This window comes from Poecilia reticulata, linkage group LG18, assembly GCF_000633615.1.
Source record: "Poecilia reticulata strain Guanapo linkage group LG18, Guppy_female_1.0+MT, whole genome shotgun sequence".
Lineage (NCBI taxonomy): Eukaryota > Metazoa > Chordata > Actinopteri > Cyprinodontiformes > Poeciliidae > Poecilia > Poecilia reticulata.
The window spans coordinates 6,258,251-6,277,191 of record NC_024348.1 but is presented as its reverse complement, the minus strand read 5'-3'; the positions used below and the strand labels follow the sequence as shown (position 1 = coordinate 6,277,191).

General features: G+C 36.9%; 1 protein-coding gene across 1 annotated transcript in view; it reads right to left on the bottom strand.

Annotated features, from left to right (window-relative positions):
- Positions 1 to 2,814: 2,814 nt before the first annotated feature.
- LOC103480277 (solute carrier family 12 member 3-like) overlaps positions 2,815 to 18,941 on the bottom strand; it is a 17,279-nt gene continuing 1,152 nt past the window's right edge. Inside the window, exons 3-28 of the mRNA XM_017310496.1 lie at positions 18,153 to 18,309; positions 17,169 to 17,303; positions 16,920 to 16,995; positions 16,346 to 16,441; positions 14,741 to 14,880; positions 14,368 to 14,478; positions 14,181 to 14,292; positions 13,960 to 14,090; positions 13,805 to 13,889; positions 13,405 to 13,562; positions 13,172 to 13,279; positions 12,954 to 13,077; positions 12,750 to 12,851; positions 10,994 to 11,149; positions 9,621 to 9,720; positions 8,659 to 8,770; positions 8,353 to 8,487; positions 7,928 to 8,034; positions 7,686 to 7,768; positions 7,516 to 7,584; positions 6,379 to 6,501; positions 5,388 to 5,499; positions 5,132 to 5,218; positions 4,742 to 4,877; positions 4,592 to 4,659; positions 2,815 to 4,481 (exon numbers count right to left, since the gene is read on the bottom strand). Coding sequence (XP_017165985.1) covers positions 4,343 to 4,481; positions 4,592 to 4,659; positions 4,742 to 4,877; positions 5,132 to 5,218; positions 5,388 to 5,499; positions 6,379 to 6,501; positions 7,516 to 7,584; positions 7,686 to 7,768; positions 7,928 to 8,034; positions 8,353 to 8,487; positions 8,659 to 8,770; positions 9,621 to 9,720; positions 10,994 to 11,149; positions 12,750 to 12,851; positions 12,954 to 13,077; positions 13,172 to 13,279; positions 13,405 to 13,562; positions 13,805 to 13,889; positions 13,960 to 14,090; positions 14,181 to 14,292; positions 14,368 to 14,478; positions 14,741 to 14,880; positions 16,346 to 16,441; positions 16,920 to 16,995; positions 17,169 to 17,303; positions 18,153 to 18,309 — 2,962 coding nt within the window. The 3' untranslated portion in view covers positions 2,815 to 4,342. The remainder of the gene's footprint in view (positions 4,482 to 4,591; positions 4,660 to 4,741; positions 4,878 to 5,131; positions 5,219 to 5,387; positions 5,500 to 6,378; positions 6,502 to 7,515; positions 7,585 to 7,685; positions 7,769 to 7,927; positions 8,035 to 8,352; positions 8,488 to 8,658; positions 8,771 to 9,620; positions 9,721 to 10,993; positions 11,150 to 12,749; positions 12,852 to 12,953; positions 13,078 to 13,171; positions 13,280 to 13,404; positions 13,563 to 13,804; positions 13,890 to 13,959; positions 14,091 to 14,180; positions 14,293 to 14,367; positions 14,479 to 14,740; positions 14,881 to 16,345; positions 16,442 to 16,919; positions 16,996 to 17,168; positions 17,304 to 18,152; positions 18,310 to 18,941) is intronic.

Below are 18,941 nucleotides of genomic sequence, written 5' to 3'. Positions count from 1 at the left end.
AAAAATAAAATTGAAACAATAGGAGAATAGAGTCATATTAATTCCAAAGTAAGGTAATATTAATATTAATATATAAGTAGGTCAGAACAGACACAGTCATTTGCACAATTGACATGACGGCGGCTCCGCCCCCATGCTGACGTAAAGCAATCCTCCCCCAATCATTCCAGGGCACTTGTCAGCAACTGACCAATCAGCGTTCCAAGTACAGTAATTAAACAATATTGACGGTATCTATCATAGAAAACACGCTGCAGTCAGAGAGATTTTGAGGAAAATAATAAATAATTACAGTTGTCAGTGGGTAATATTAATTCCCCACAGCCGTTACCCAGAACGTGTAGAGGGTGGAATACAATTTATTATATTTCCCAAATCAAAAAGGAGTCTGAAATAAGGTTGCCACCCGTCCCTTAAAATACGGAACCATACCGTACTTGACTGTAAAATGTAGCGTCACGTATTGAATCGATAAGGGACTCGATATGTTCCGTATTTTACAAATGTGGATGTGTAATAATGAATATGTGGTCCCCGAATATTTTATATAGTAGGCTGCCCCAGTCATTGTTTCACTCATGGTGTTGCGGTCTATGGTTGCCATATTGTGCCCAACTGCTTTCTGGGTAACACCGACACGCTTCCACCGCAGTCTCTCTCTCTCTTCATACCCCCCACCCCCCACCCTGCCTTAACAACAGCTGGCTTGTCGGAGGACAGCTCTACTTCCGCAAGGGGGCAGAGCCATGTCAATTGTTTTGAAGTTCTGCTATTGATCATCAGATGCTGAGTATAACTACATAAAATACTAACGTCTTAATTTTACTGCAGTGGTAAGTCATAGTTCTCATATCAACTTGATTCTTGTAAATTGTGACTTCATTTTCACAATATTATGACTTTATTCTTATAATATTACAACTTTATTATTGATTGAGATATCAGATGTTACTTTTTCATCAGTTATTTTTATTATGTAGAGCCACTCACCCATCGAAAAGAGCAGAAAAACGATCCACTGCGTATTTTCTCTGTCCCAAGGCATCGTTTTATCCTTCTCTTTGTCTTAATGTTTCCCAAATATTTGCCTTTTTTTTTTTTTTATTATAAATGACTCTAATAAAAATAGTTGAAAGCTGCAGATCTTAGGAGGAAAAAAAACATACTTCTTCAAAATCTAAACTGATTTTAGGATTTTGTAAATGTAATATTTGGAGAAAAACAATAACAATAACAGACAATAACAGACAAGTAGAAAATAAATACACATACAGTTGCATCACTTCAGCTGATATAATGTCAAACTTTATGTAGAAGAGAAACTTACATCTGGTTACGTCCTTTTCGTCGGGCTGAAACGGTGCTCTATCTCAGTGTGCCGTTTCCACACAATCAAATGCTCACTTCAGCTCAACACAGACCCCCTTTTCAGCAGCAGCATTTGAATGAACAAACATTTAAAATATTGCCGTAACTTAGGTTGATTATTTACGAAGGGAAAACACACTGACAGCATGTTAGTGTGGCTGGATGACTCCTATGGAAAGCAAAACAAATCATATTTAAACCATGTTGAGCATTTATTCAGAGTTAGAAATTTAACTGAAGATAAGTTTCTAGTCGCAGTGTGATTTAGAAAAAACTTGCTACAGTATATCTTCATTCTAACTGGGAAATTGCATGCATTTCTCTGGTGAATGTCAGTATTTTTTTACAGAGTCAAACCTTGACGCAGTTTGAAACAGAAAGGTTTTCTTGTAAAAAGAAGACTGGCGCAGTCAAAATAACGGAACACAAATACCTGAAATATGTCACCATTAGCCAATCAGCCCAGGTCTTTTGTTCCACACTGCAACAAAACATCTTACCGTAAAATACCGGCAGCTGTGATTGCCAGAATTTTACCATATTTATGTTGTAAAATTTTTGGTTGCCACAGCTGCTCATATAAATTAGAGACACTTTTTTTTTTTTTTTACAGTGCAGCTTTCACCCTCACAGTATTGAAACCCTTCTCCTGCTGACACTCCTTACTGGCTGCTCCTGTTAAACCCCGTTACCAGTTTTATCCGGTCTCGTCCTCGTGTTACCCTGCTGTCTATTTTCCCTGGATTTCTGTTTTTGTTATGCTCTGGCTCCCTGTGCTCCTGTGGGGGTTCTTTTGTAAGTTTATTTTCATCAAAACATTCAACATGCTCCATGCCCCCAGCTCCTGTCTGCATTGTGGTCCATCCATAAACTCACCATTCATGACAGAGTTCATTTCACTACTTATTTTCTCATTTGTTTTGGTTAAACCCGTTTTTTGTTTTCTCACGCTATAAAGGCGACTCATCACTAGAGCAGTTTGTTTTCCCGTAAACAGTCACACGTTTTCCTGTGTTATCAAAGGCTTTACTATTTTCTGTTGAATGGACTCTGCCAACTGAATACTTGCACTTAATCTTATACCTTGCCTGAAAAAACATCAACTCATGTTTACATGGATATTTGCATACGACCGTTGAGTAGATGAGCTGGATCGCAGGAGGCCTATTGATGAATTCCTTTTACTGGAATCTATACTGATGTTTGGGATTAATGAATATATTGAAATAATCGTGGGAAGATCATTGATAAATATTTTTGTGACCAAAGTTTAATGATTTTTAATTTTTATTTTTGGAAAATACAATTTACTTGATCATTTTTCATGTCGTATTGCGTATAATGTGGTTGTTGTAGCGGTTTTCCCCAGTCCGGAAAGAATTTTTCCCAAACGAGACAAATAAAGATACTAAACTTTTTTTAATTCACCATCAGTAATATAAAGTGTACACAACAAAAAGTCTCTGTATTTAATATTTAAAAAAAAAATGTACACAGCCAAAATATACATGTACAAGTACTAGTGCATTGTTATAAATTTAGAAACAGAAAAACACATAAAGCCATTAACTGTTGAATTAACTGACATTTTCTATTGTTTGAATAATCATTTTTGTTCCTTTAGCAGAGCTTTCACATCAACAAAGTGTATTTCATATACGAATTAAAGACACAACCCCTGACCGTACTTATAATATGAACATTTATACATTGCTACAGTTACCGTATGTGCTCAATTGATAACAATTCAAATAAAAAAATATTTGAACAAAAAAATGGCAAAAAAAATAAAATGTTTTTGCCAACCAAACCGTATGACTTCTGGAGTCACATTATGTGGCATTTAAAGAGAATGGAAGCCAAATTCCCTGAATATATTTCAGTTTTTATAGTGATAATAACCTTCCTATTGCTCAAAGAACACTTGCTGCAGTATTGGCTCAAGACGAGACAGCAGGAATATCTTTCAAGTTTGTCTCAAGAGCACCAAGATTATCAGAACTTCCTTAAAATCAGGACCAAAGATTGTCAGTAAAATCTTGTATGAAGTAGGTATTGATTAATTTTATTCATGACCTAACCATTTCTATACATATATTTATTTTTTTGACTTTTTGATACTTCTTTTCAAGCTTCTTCAGGATGTGTTTTTTTTTTACATTTTAAGTCTAGAATGTGAGGCAAACGGGATCCTATAAAACACTCCTGTGTATTTTTGAGTCTGGTTCTCATCTCTTCCTCTTTAAGAACCAAGAAACTCAACTATTGGTTGAACAGAAATCCAAAATTAAGATCCACAAGAAGAAAAATAAATTCACTATATGAAGTTACTGCATATCTATGCATTGTTAACTCATTTTACTCCAGCAGGAGCTACAACACCTTTTCTATAGTGTTAGCCATGTCTCTTTTTTGTAATAATATTACAGACATACACATATTTCGACATTTCATCTCACTATTATTCATGTATAATTATTTACAGAACAGTTCTTCATTCCTATTGCAATCCCATCAATAAACATGAAGTTTCACTTAGAGATGCTCTGATCCGATATTACATATCGGTATCAGTTCCGATATAAAAAAACAAAACAAATTCTAGATAAGGTATCGGCGACAATGTGTCCGGTTCATAGATCAGGAAATTCTATGCTTTGTGCTCTGAGCGCCGTGGTTCTTTATTATATTAATTTTATATTGCATTTAAAATTACAAGCTGCAGTTTCTGAACCATTTTAACCCTTATGTGTGGAAATGGGGTCTAACCGACCCCACACACGTAAAACTTGTATTATTTGCCACAGTCCTCTACGTTTGCCTCAGTCCTCGCACTCACAAGGGTTAAAGAAGGTTTGTTGCAGTTTACTTTTCACTTTTTCACTAATGTAGTCAATTTATTGGGCGATGCTAAACCTCAGATATCGATATCGTTATCGGAAGTGAAAGAATGTGGATCGGTTCATCGCTAGTTTTACTGGCAGTAGAATGTGAGGACGTTCTGTTGGTTTCCTCGTATCAACACGGCGGGGCAGTGAAGGCCACACGTCAGAGTGTCCAGCCAGGCCATATACAAAGCGCTGGGACAATCGCTTTGAGGAACTGGAAGGCTCCTGTGAGGAAAATACACAAATAAATGTGTCGGTAAATATACGATTCCATCAGTTAGCTATAAATGTTTTCTTCCTCCGAACATTTTCAGGTGTTTACAATCTGTACTCACACTAGAACAAGAGCAGTCTGTTGAGAATTCTTCCGAATGATTTCATTCAGCCTCACCTTTCGCTCAGACTGTAAAAGGTAAACAAATGTTAGATATTTTTTATTCTACTACAACATATTTTTGCCTCAAATGTTTGCTAAAAACGCCCACCTTCAGCTTAAAGGCCTCAAATTGTTTGTCAGATATCTTCCAGGGAGCGTTTTGTCTCAGCTCCTGCACTGAGATGCCTTCCTGCTGTCCATCGTGTAGCCTGAAGGGGGCGACGCTGTCCACAAACCTGCTCAAGCTGAAACGAGGAAGCAAAGGTCAATTTTCCTGTGAAGAACAAACACACTGCCTGAAAGTGAACAGATACAGATGGAAACCTGTGAAAGCAAGTGAGTCTTATTGGAACACCGTTATGTTGGTATCTGAGACAAATGGATTTTCTCAACATTTTAAACCAACAGTTAAAGCACCAATGCTATAGATTTTTACTAAAAATATATTCCACTTCTTGTGCTTCATAAACGTAAAATTTTTTTTTAATATTTTTCTTACCTCTTTGGATGAGGTTGTTTCTCAATGTCTGTCATGACTATAACATCACTAATGTYCAAACGAAACCTGTTCAGCAGAGCCATCATCCTGAAATATATAAGATAATATCATGTTCCCYGCATTACACAGCTCTCTAATCCACTCTAATCAAAGAAACTGTGTATAGAAGTGCTCAAACAACTTGATTTCGACAAAGAGATGAATAGCAAAACATTTATTTTCTTTTCTGAGTCCAAATCACTCTTGGAAAACCTACTCATCGCGAGCCTCCTGCATGTTTTGTTCGTCGCCCACGGTGAAAACCCGGACCTTGCATCGGCGCCAGCGTTTCCTCCTGGTGATCAGGTAGGGCACCAGTAGAGTCAGACCTTAAAACAGACAAAGTGATTATAAATGGTGGCAGTTTGCACCACTGATCTGAATAGAAGTGACGGGAACGCATTTATCTTAAAATGGCGTTTTAAGATAAACCAAGTTTTATCTTAAACCTGGATAAAACCTGGTTTAAGGTTTTAACAATGGTTTATCTTAAAACCTCAAACCAGGTTTATCTTAAAACCTGGTTTAAAGATAAAGGGGTTAGCACAGTAATGGATTATTACTAAAAAAAAAAAAATGTAAGTATTTGGACATAAAAGCTACTATTTTTATAAGTAAATCCTTAATCCATGTCTCGCAGCTTCTCTTGCAGACAGATGTTCATACAGTCAATAATTTTCATTCAAAATTACCTTCTGTTCCTTTAACATCTACAAAGATTTCTATATCACAAGAATCAGAAAACTCATTAGATAATAGAAATAATAATTTTTAAAAAAATCGTTTTTTATCACAGAAATAAAATGCATGTTAAATTTTTTAAACTACTGCATAGTCTTGGTCCAACTGTAAGAAGGTTTGAAAAGCACTCTCCCAGCATCACTATGCTTTTTAGTGGATATTTTTTCTTTTTATGAAATGCTGTGTTGTGATGTGACACACGTTAGAAAAAGTTTCATTTTTGTCCCATCAGTGCACAGAATATTTTCCCAAAGATCTTCACTATGTGTTTTTTGGAAAATGTAAGACAGACTTTCAAGATATTTTTGGTCCGGACATGTTTTTGCTTTTGGAAAGCCCTAATTATTACTATTCCTCTTCACCTGATCACTCTTGGAAAGGTTTGCAGCCGTTTCATGTTTTTCTTTTATCTATAAATATCTAAAGCTAAATCCCTTTCTAATCCGACGTTCGCCTTTATTACTCACCTCCATCGTCTGCGATCCAGTAGACATCAATGGTTTTCTTTCCCTGGTCGTTTTGAAACACGGTCTTGATCTGATCACTGCTGCCTTCGTCAGACATGTCATCAGCTGCAAGATGAGGAGGAGCTTTARAGGAAAGAAAACAATACCACATGTACCAACACGTGTTTTTTTAATGACTTATCATGTGAGCAAATTTATTCACGTATGATTTGAATTGCGTTTCTTAATTTTAGCAACCTGAATTGCTAAACGGCGTTTGTTTTTAAACATTAGCAGAATATCAACAATGTTTTGCACACATTTGCAATAGAAACGCAGCTGCTGAAAGTGGCAAAACCCCACACGGGACCGGTATCACATGACTGTACAAACACCACATGACCGGCCTCTTCCACTTCCCCTCCAGAAACAAGCAGCGACAAAACGGAAATAAATATCAGTTGTTAAAATCAGTCCATTTTATTTGGCAGGGCGATACCGATACTTTTAAAAAGGACTATCAACCGATACCGAAGTTTATGCTTATACGTCGTTAATCCCAAGAAACATCACAAAACAAAAACTACCAACACAGAACCTAAATTCACTTAACTTAGTGTCAAAGTCAGATAAAAATACTTGTAACACATGTTTATGTGGAGAAATTTAATGGTTGTTGTGTTATTTGTTTACTGCAAACGCCTGATAAACTTTGACCTTTGCCAATAATGCGAACACGCAACGCCAGTCGCAACTTTAAGAGAAGTTAAGTATCGTAAAAACATGTTGAGTTTTAACACACAAGAAATCTTGAAACAGTGTATGAGAGTCAATATTTACGGTACCTAGCTGCAGTATGTGTTTACACAAAATGATGACATCAGTCAGTAACTTGCAAGTAGAGTAACTTTTAGTTTAAGTGAAAGTGGAACAGAAAAACATGCGATGGCAACAACAACTATAATTTCTTTACTGTAAACAGAAGAGAAGCAGAGAATGTTCTCCAAAAACAATGACTGGACACATTTAGCATTCTCAGTATCTTCACAGTTGTTTCTTGCATTACTTTGAATTTCATTTCATTTTTCCACYTTGTTTATTGAAGTAGAAAAGTTCAGACAAACAGAGTTTTATATTTTCTCTGACGTGCCACCTCACCCGTTTCCTCCTCGTTGGCCTGCTGGTCCAGATTGTCCACGTTTTCATCGGCCTCAAAGCCCTGGTTGACTGTGGGGTTCAAATGACATGGTCAGATCCATGTTAGAGAAACTATATTGTTATGTGGTAAAGTCCAAAAATGTATAATTTTGTGAAAAAAATTAATAAACCTTCAAATTCTAAATCATCAGAGATATCCAGTCCATCCGTCATCCTCAAGATGCACAAACCGTAGTTGGAGTCAAACGTATCACTGGAAAAAGAACAACAAAATCAAAATCTGAATTTATCTTTTAAATCGTATAACATATTAATTTTTTTAACATTCATATCGCAGCTGCTGTTAGTTCAGCAGCTGTTAGACTCAAAATGAAATGTTTTGAGTTGGTTGAAAAGAAACTCTCAATCTTACTAAATGGTGCTGATGTAGTCCTCAATGCTGTCCGGAGCACTGTCCATCCAGTTGGACTTGAAGCCCAGAACGAGAGTGTTGGGTTTCAGTTTACCCAGACCGGACGCCTTGAAAAGATTGAACAGTTAATACGATGAGATTTTGATGAAATATTGTCAAAGCACTTCATTTGATGGAACACTTATTACAATGTTTTGTCATTTTTAACCTTTTTAAACAGTTTATTTCTGGATATCTGCCTCACTCATTGCAACACACACTCTATGGGGAGCATTTACCAAAATAAACTGAGATTTGTAGGTTTTCCACCTTTCTAGAGTCCTATTAAGTTTGAATTGATAGTTACTGCGATATTTATCTTTGGTATTCTTGGATTCCTTCAACAAATGTATTGTGAAAAAAATTAAATAAATAATTTTTCTTACCTGAAGCAGCTGCTTAGTTCCAGCCCTTAAGTTGTCAGCAGACAGGGGAGTGTAGAACGACCGCACCTTCCTCTTGTTCATCCACTTAACCAAACTGTTTGTGTCGTCCTGAGGACGCGTCTTCCTGTCCTGCTCCTAGAAAGGGCAAAAAAATAACATACATTTCATTGATAGGAAGATTCAGTGAAGGAAAATGGGATTGAAGGAAACCAGAAATACAGCTAAACAGTTGCAGAGTTTATAAAATGTAGCTTTATGCTAATTTTTAAGGGGATTTTTTGTATATATGGTCAAAAGCTCCAGTACCAGTATAATATCGCCACAGATCATGAGGCTGATGTGCTTCGTGAAGGAGCCGACAAAGTCCACCAGTGCGGGCCGCTGGTTTGGAGGACCAGTCAGGACGAGACACTGGGGCCTGGTAAAAGGCAGGAGAAAGCAAAAAAACAAATGGGAATTGGTAAATGCTTTGGAAAGAATGTTTGCGTGTACAAAAGTTTCAAATCAACCTAATTTCTTTACATTTCAAGTCCAAAGAGCTCTGAGGGGATTTAATAAAGTGTGGACTTTATTAGGCCATTTGACCCTCTTCTCATAGAGTGTGTTTGTCTTTTTTATAGCCACTCCTTTAGCTTTTATATTATATTATCATATTAAATTGGATTTCTACTAAAAAGCAGACATGTTGTATATATTTATTAAACTCTGTACATTAAGATCCCTTTCCACCCCCCTCCCCCCCAAAAAAAGAAAACAACAACAACAAAATTTCTCGTTGTTATTGCTGAGAATAGACGCACGTTTTCCACATCAGGAAAAAAAGCAAAACAGCCTGAAAAAATTTTCAATGTTGACTGAATTTCAAACATTTAAAATGGTTTTCTACCAAACTTGCAGATCGGTAATTCCGCCACACTTGGCGTTGTCTGAAAAATTCCAACGGTTTTTGAATGGGGAGACGTTGCGCTTTCCAGCCAATATTGGGTTGTTGCGGTAACCTCATCCCCCCCGTAGCAAGGAGTGAAATTAATCTGAGTGGCGCTCTTTTAATAGATGGTAAATTGAGAAAATAACTTGCTAGATATTAAAAGTTCCAGTTGTTATGGATAAATGGGCAAATATATTTACTCACAGGACATTTAAAGAACCACATACCATTAAAATAAACAAAAATTGGATGAGTAAGAACATTTTAAAAAATGAGTAAGCAAAGGAAAGACCATTATTGTGTTAATTGAAAATCTACAATATTCTTTAGGACGACTCACCTGAAATTCTTCACATGATCCTCCACTCCGGTCAGAGAGACGGAGTAAGAGAGGGCCATGTTGTATGTGCCTGCCTGGACCGACGAACCCCAGTTTATCTCTGTGGAAAGAGAAGCGGTGGCTTAGCAAGAGCAAATCAGTCAATCAATCAATCAATCAATCAATCAATCAATCAATCAATCAATCAATCAATCAATCAATCAATCAATCAATCAATCAATCAATCAATCACATTTTATTTGTATAGCACATTTCAGCAGCAAGGCATTTCAAAGTGCTTTACATAATTAAAATAAAAACAGCATGTGACAGTGAATAAACAGTTAGAAAGACAAAGAGAGTTAAAAAAATAGTTAAAGATAAAAACATTAAAACCCGCACCCCTTGTAGGACTTCAGTTAAACGTCTCACACCTCAGAGTTTTAGTTAAGATGTCATTTAACAAGGATTCTCACACCCCTAGATATAGATTCGTTTAACTGGGACGTTTTCCGGGGGGCTTTGCATAAACAGTGTGAAAGAGAAATAAAAAGAAGTTAATAACTAGATGAAAAGTAAAGATAAAAACATCAAAGACATCAATACCCGCACTCTAACCCTAATTTAGCCATAAGCAACTCTAAACAGGTGGGTTTTAATTTGAGATTTAAAAGCACCCAGTGTTTCAGCTGTTTTACAGTTTTCTGGAAGTTTGTTCCAAATCTGTGGTGCGTAGAAACTGAATGCTGCTTCTCCTCGTTTGGTTCTGGTTCTGGGGATGCAGAGCAGAACCAGAACCAGAAGATCTGAGGGGTCTAGACGGTTGGTACAGTAATAACAGATCTTTAATGTATTGTGGTGCTAAACCGTTCAGTGATTTATAAACTAACATCAGTATTTTAAAGTCTATTCTTTGAGCTGCAGGGAGCCAGTGTAGGGACTTTAAAACTGGTGTTATGTGCTCTATCTTCTTGGTTTTAGTGAGAACGTCAGCAGCAGCATATGGATCAGCTGCAGCTGTTTGATTGATTTATTAGTCAGACCTGTGAAGACGTTGTTGCAGTAATCAATGCGGCTAAAGATAAACGCATGGATGAGTTTCTCTAGATCTCGCTGAGACATAAGTCCTCTAATCCTGGAGATGTTCTTCAGGTTATAGAAGGCCGACTTCGACTGTCTTAATGTGGCTCTGAAGGTTCAGGTCAGAGTCCATCACTACTCCCATGTTTCGGGCCTGATCGCTGGTCTTTAGTTGTAATAACTGAAGCTCTGCATTGATTCTAGTTCGCTCCTCTTTAGGAGAACATTTTCCTCTGCAGCAGAACGTTTTCTGCTTGTTTCCAGTTCAACCTCACTCAGCTGAACTGAGCTCAGGTTCAACGAGCTGCACCCACTTGGTTTGTTGTAGTTGACGTATCCGAAGAGGAAGAAGATGATGCAGAAGGTGATCAGAGCAGCCCACCAGGTGAACAGGAACATCAGCACCACGGATATGACCGCTCCAAACAGAGCCGTCCATTTGCTGTAGTAGTGGAAGGACGGCCTCCAGCCTGAAAGAGTCGACAAGTAAGTGTTGTCTACCTTAAATGTGGGGCTAAAAGTTTGTCTAAAATGACGAGATGTACTTTTTGATATTCCTCTCCAAGAGGGGTTGTTGGTCATGTTTGTCCAATCTGCTGTGAACTGAGATGCTAAACCAGCTGACTCATACAGAGAATAATGAGGCAGAACTTTAGGTAGTTACCTGCAGAGTTGGGTAATAACTAGCTACATTTACTTGAGAGACTTTTTTTGAAAAATGTACTTTTAGGAATATTTTTACTATGCTGACTTTTACTTAACTTATTTTATTATGAAGTCTTTCCACTCTTACTTGAGTACAACATGTGGATTTTCTATCCACTGAATGAAAACAAACACATTTTAACCATGTTTTAAACCATAACATGTTTTCACCAGACACAGACACCCACTTGCAGGATTTGTTAAAGTTTCATAAGTTTTCTATTGGAAGAAACTGATTTGGAACAAATGTCTTTTGCCTGACTTTATTTATTTTTTGTTACTTATACAAATTATTGTCATTTTTGTCTTTAAAATACCAACATTTCCACATAACTTTATATTTTGGTCCATCTGATTATGTATTTTTTTATATATTTTTTTTTAGTCATTCAGTTCTTGAATAGACTTTTTGCCAAAAACTTTTTTACTATTACTTGAGTCATTCCTTAGAAAGTAAATGTAAAACGTTTACATTTACTTGGCTTAAACGACGTTGAAGTAGTGTTGCTCTTACTTGAGTACATTTTATTGGGTACTCCATCCACCTCTGGTTACTTGTAGCAAAAGTCATTAATGACTTAGCAAAGATAGGAAAATCTCTGGGGAATCAAAGTGTTTAGACTTACAGAGTGTTTTTTTTTCTGTTTTGCATGTCTAAACATGTTTTAAATTTTGGATCTTTTTTTATCAGAGACTATTTAAAATAGCTCATAACTATTCAAATTTACAAATCTCTGTCAGAACAAGTAGAATGTTCCAGACTTTTTGTACAAGAGTGGCCCAGCGCCCAGTGTGAAATCTTTTTGTGTGTGTGCTCATGGGAAACAAAAAAAAGAGTAAATAAGTATTTCCCTTAGTCATAAGAAAATGTTAATGTGCTCACTTAGGTTAGCTTTACTAGAACAAAGTAGAAGGCCTGTTAACCTCTTGGAAGATGATTTGTTTTATATCTGTTCCCAATTTTAAATTATTTTCTTCTTTCCAGAAAGTGATAACCAGATCCAAAATCTGCATTTCTAATTTCTCAAACTATCAGTCAAAAACACCTCTAACAACCAAGAAAAATAGACTTTCTTATCTAGACACTAACTTAAACAATCCTCCTTGCTGAAAGAAACACAGTTGTAATCTGAGATATTTGTATTTTATGCATAAAGTCTTATTTTTATGAGTATTTATTTTGCCCAAAATAACATTTATTGCATATAATTTGCTCTTAAAATAAACTCCATTATGGGTATCTGCTATTTACACTATGTCAAGGTAGGACTAATTTCAGACACTGGGAACAGCAATTATTTAATAACAAATTTTAGATTATATTAACTGCAAATACATTAATTAAAATAAAGGTAAGCGACTTACCAGGGGAATTGGTGATGGACGCATGAAAACAACTGAAATTAATCAGACAGTAGGAGCAAAGGAAGAAATTAGAGATGAGGGCAGCGATGGTGTTAAGCTCAGCTGTATTGGCACATGGGGGACAAAGAGACAAAATGTAAACTTACAACGTCAACCTGTGTAAAATACTACTAATAATTTGCAGAGATATAACATGTCACACACCGATAAGGATGAAGGCTATAGCAATAAGGTAGCAGAGTACATAAGCTCGAAATGGCTCGTTGTTTTTCCCATAACCTTTCGCAAAGAAAATGATATAAGGGTATATTTGGTCCTTGCACAGACACTGAAAACAAAGACAGGAATTAATTTTTTTCCAATGATTACACACAATTTAGTGTTATAAAACTCAGTACTTTTATAGCAAGATGCTGTCTCACCTGAAAGACTTTTGGTGCAGAGACAAGAAAACCTAGAGCAGAAGATAAACTGGCAGCAAAGACACCCGCAGTGATGAGGTAGTAGAAACCAGAGACTTGTCCAAGAACCTGGTTGGAATATTTGAGTAAAATCAACAGGAGATCATTTTGTACAGCTACGCTTAAAGACTGTAAACGACATTTAAGGTAAACAGTCAAGACTATCTATCCACGACGATGAGTTTGATTAATACCTTGACGCTGTTGGCGAGTCCATATCGACAGGTCTGCGACTGGCTACAGTCTGTGAAGTTCCAACCCAAGTTACACGCCAGTCCCACGCAACCGTCTGTGTTGTTTCCCGTCAGGATGTGACTTGTATTCCCAGAGGCGTCCCGCACCACACATGACCCTGGAAAAAAAATAAATACTCCCGAGTCTGAGCTGAGCTTTTTGGTATTTCGCATTGCTTTTTTTTTTTTTTTAAACTACTGTTTCTTTACTACATGGACGCTAAACCAGAACATTTTCTTCAACAGTTTTAATGATAGACAGTTACCATTGGCAAACACTACCTTCAGCAAGCTCAAAGATTTACTGAGCCAATCAATAATTAGACAAGACAAAGGTAGGAATGTGATAAAAGTAACCCACCGACAGTTACTGCTACCCCCAGGTAGCTCAATGTTGTCCAAAAAATTGCCATCAATGTACCCTTTGGGATAGCTGTTGCAGGGTCCTGCGAACAGAAAGCTGATCATCACCTTGCTCCTTGTTGCTACATGTTTCAAACTCATTGAGATTCAAACCTTTAGATCTCCAGAGATGTTGGCACCAGACAGAATGCCAATGGCAGCAGGAAAGAAAATTGCGAACATCTGGAAGAAACTTCCTTCAGAGCCCCGCCAGTCTGGTGTGAGGTTCTCGACAAAAACATCACCTGTAGAGAGCGTTGACATCGAGTCAGGAGTTGCATTTCTAATTACGCCGTCGAATTAAGTGTTTCGTGAAAAAGGAAAGAGTTCTTTACCTCGGTATCCGAAGATGCCGACAGCCTGCTTGTCACCATTTGGAGGGATTACGGTGCCAACAAAATAGTTTGCGAAGGACACCAAAAGCACTAAGAAGAATAAAATCTGGGTCTGAAAGCAACACAAAGCAAATTGTTTAAAAACAGTGTTGCTTTGTCACACAAAATTTCCCATGGATAGGCTCACCTTGGACTCCCACTCCATTCCAGCCAGTGAAATCATAAGAAGAATCGTGACTGTGACTACGCCCACAATGCGAACGTCATTGACTGAATCCACCATGACGGCACCAAATTCCTAAAATGAGTGATATAATTCTCAAAAAAGCTATACAACACATTGGGGTTTTATATGAAAGGTGTAATACGATGAAAACATTTATGGAGATACTTACCTGTATCATGCATATATTTCCCAAAATATATGCATGAAAACCTTCACATTCTTTTGCCATAGACTAAAATCACCTTAAAACATGCTCACTGAATTTATAAGTATGATTTTTTTTTTCTGTCTGAATAAAACAAGTATTGACACAAGATGAAAGAGATCGGCGTACCTGCATCAAATCACGAACCACCTCTGCGAAACCAACAGTGTTGAGTGCACACGCCAGGGCGTTTGCAAAGGAGAACACCACTCCAATTGGTCCTCCGATTTCAGGACCCAACGTACGGGAGATCATGAAATATGCTCCGCCTGCAAAATGTTTCAACACACACACACAAAATGACAGCTTTTCATAAAAATAAACAAAAGAATACTCAAATAATAAAACACAGTTTACAGCTATGAGACATGTGGTGCCTCTCAAAATGATTCCTATCCCATCAACTTAGTTTTTTTTGTTGTTTTTTTACACAGTCATGTCAGACTTTATTATGTTTTATTGTGATTTTTTGTGATTGGAACTCACAAAATAGTGTACAATTGTAAAGCGGAAAGAAAATCATAAATTTGATTATTTTTTTCTGGTGACAAAAATCTGAAGCTGCAAGCCTTTTGGGGAAATGTAAAGTAAAACAATCCCATGCTTTATCAAAGTGTCTAGACATGGATTCTACTTTTTATCAACACTTGACCATGTCGTATTAACACATCATGTTTTACTCAAACCGTTCTATCATAGTTCTGGCTGTGTTTAATCCCACAAATGTAAGCAAATCTTTTTTGGTATTTCACTAATGTTGAAAAAATAAAAAATTGCAATCGTGATGTTTCCATTAAATAAGGAATACAGTTAAAATCACGTGAATAAGTTTGGTCACCCGATAAGTCATTAAGAATATGCCAACCAACTTGTTGTCTTTTTCACCTTTTTCGCTAGGAGTAACATCCAGTTGGTGATTATGTTGCTCGTGTGATGTGAAATAAGTGTTTCCGTTGAAATACGTTACTTTTGATGCAGCTGAAAAACCACCTGAACACAGCGTAAAAATGTCTTCATGACTATTAGATCTAAACATGTTTTTTTTTTCTCCAAATTGCCATTTACGTTATTTAATTCTAATTTGTGCAAATTTGAGGTCAGTGAAAAATGTAATTTATATAAACCTACAGAAGAAAATTAATCCGTTTGTCTTTGATATTATATTTTGTTTAAAATAACAGGTTGTTGGAATAAAACTGAATAAGGATCAGAATAGGAATTTTTGTCTTTCTTTGCTTATTTTGATGTGCAAATTTAATTTTGAAATAGTGTCTTTATTTTCTTTATTTATATAGACAAATTTAATGCATCATGCCATTATTCCGTTCAGATCTTTCTGCTGAGTACAAGAATTTGAAATTGTTGTGACACATTGAAGAGTCCTAAAGTCAGACATTAAAGTGATGTATAATTTGTTTGTACTGATGGCTCTCTAAGCCAGTGTTTCCCAACCCTGGTCCTCAAGGCACACTGCTCTGCATGTTTCAGATGTTTCCCTGCTTTAACACACCACATTTAAATGATTGCAGTTCAGAAAAAGCTTGTTAATCAGCCATCAATTGAAATCATGTGTGTTGAAGCAGGGAAATGCCTAAAACATACAGGGCAGTGTGCCTTGAAGACCAGGGCTGGGAAACACTGCTCTAAGCTACATATTTCCCATAGTGTGCATCATTTTCAATTTACAATGATCCAATTTTTTTTTACATTTCATTACTTTGCACATGGACTCACCTGATACCACCCTCCCATTGGTGGCAATAGCAGAGATGGACAGTGCAGTCACAGAGGTCACCACCACGGACATCAAGATAATTACACAAGTCAGAACTGTCATCAGAGGAATATGTATATTTATTAGTCATAATTACAGCTAATTTTTATATTTTATTTTCTTCATGAACATGTTCAGAAAATAATAACTTAGCAAATCCGTTGCCGTTTTGTTATTTTTCTCTTTTCTTCCTTTTCTTTCCAAGATGTATACGTCAAATCAAGTATCCAAATCATTACAACAACAACACATTCATAGTTAAAAAAAAAACATTATACCACATTGTGTTTGGGATTTCTGCCCTACATTTGTTTTAACTCTTACATTTTTAAATAGATCAAAAATTTTGTAGAAACTTCCAAATTTATTTACCTTTGATAATATGGAGAGTTCCAGTAATATAAATGGTAAAATAAAAACAAAACAAACAAAAAAAATCAATATATTCTCAATATAAGAAGGAAGAAATTCAGTGTGGTGAGTGCTAGACCATCAAATAAACTGAGTTCCAGAAACCCGGAAGCGATGACTCACCAATGCCGGCCTGAGACGTGATCCATGACAGACGCAGGAACAAGATAACGCCCCAAATATTCAGCATGCAGCGGACCTGTTTCCAAAGAGCAATAAAAACAACCGGGTGATATTTGCATAGTGACCAGGTGAATGTGCTGATAATTTAGCTGCCAATTCAGAAATGTGATTTTTTTTTTCTATGAATGTTGCATGTTTAACATTTCCGTTACCCGCATTAAATTCAGAAAGAAAGAAACAAAATCTCACCATGACGCCAACTATCCAGCCAAATCTGACTGGAGCTTTTTCCTGGGGACCTTCAGACTCTTCGTTTTCCATATCTGGTGCCGGCAGGCTGCCTGAGTCAGAGGTGGACGTTCCGTCCATTCCGATCTCCACAACCTTTAATGCAACAGAAAGAACCAGTGAAACTGAACCATCTGACAGGCTTAAACAGTTATATAATTTGTTTACAGGGGTGATATTAGGTGTTTTCCAGGTACATCAAATTATTTTACAGTACAAAATGTTACCTTCAGTTGTTATAAAAATGCTACGTGTGACTAAAAAAACATTTACCACCTTAAAATGTGGCCTCTGTCTCTTTAAGAAAGTTATTCTCTTCCCAACAATCTGACTTCAGGAAGTCATCAGAACATGGCTCCTCTATTAAATGCATTTAATAGGTGTTACATTTAATTTCCATTTAATCTCCTCTATTAAATCTTTAACAGCATTTTTACCACCGTTGCACTGAGTAGTAGCTCCTATAATAAGCTTAGCAGATGTTCCATCAAGTGTTTGCCAATTGCCTCTGGCTAGTCTGAAGGAGTAGGATGTGGGATGAGGGCTGCTTTGTGAGGTGGAAGCTTGGAAACTTGGAAACTTCAGGTCCAAGGAGGAGCTGTGCCTTGAAGGCGGAGTTAGGTCCACTCAGACATTTTGGACAGCTGAATGGTTGCCATGGGAAATTGAAGGATTTCTTAAACTTGCATGAAATCCTCAAGGCAAAACTCCAAGAATGATTTTGATTATAACAAGATGTAAACATAAAAAACTACATTTTACATAATACTGCTGCAGTCTCAATATTAATACATTTTTAATACATATTTATTACATTTCATTTAAAGGGGCTAAATTTCATTGGTCCTTATGTTGTCCCATATGCTGCCAATAATGTTCTAAAGAAAAAAGCATTAATAAAATTGAAAAATTAGACAAATGGCACAAACTGAAGGACAAACGTACCTCAAATGTCTTGCGCAGGGTTTCAAGAGACGGCCTGCTCCTTATCGTCTGGCGTGGCAAAGAATTGGCGTAATGTTCCAGCTGGGGCACCAGGTCCATCGTGCTGTAGACGGAGGACCTGCGCAGCTCTGCCCTGGAGCCGCGACGCTCTGATGTGCTGCATGACAAGTTGCAGAACCATGTCTGTCAAACTGTGGCTTTTTTTTTGATACCTTCCAGCTCCATTATGCTGCTTGTTGTAAGCACAGGGTGAGTAAAGAGCAAATCTTCTAGGATGCGTGACTGATGGGAGCATTGCAGGGCAAGGCCAAATATGCATTAGTGGTGTAATGTTCTGGGCTTGTTACAGTCTGTTAAACATCCACAACTTTCTTCTTTTCAACATTGCAAACTACCTGCTCCTCTAAACTATAAACGGTAGATTAACACAACCTTATATTGGGCATTCTCATTTAGTTTTCTCTGTACGGTTATTAAAAACACACTTTCAAAGTACGGTTCTGACCCAAACTCACCATCAAACATATCATTCAGCCCAAACCGGCCCTAATATTGGGCTGGTTTAGAGGTTAGGCTCAGGCTAATATCTACTTCAGAAGGTATTTTGCTTTTATTCTGGGATTGATGGTCTGTATTGCCCTCTGACTTTGAAGACAATAATTATAACATCTCTAATATCATTGTCACAAATTACTCTGGTATTTAGCAAAAACATTGATATTCCCATCAGAATTCAAACAATAAAAGTCCAGTTGGATTTTATATCAGATGATGAGAAAAATGGTACTG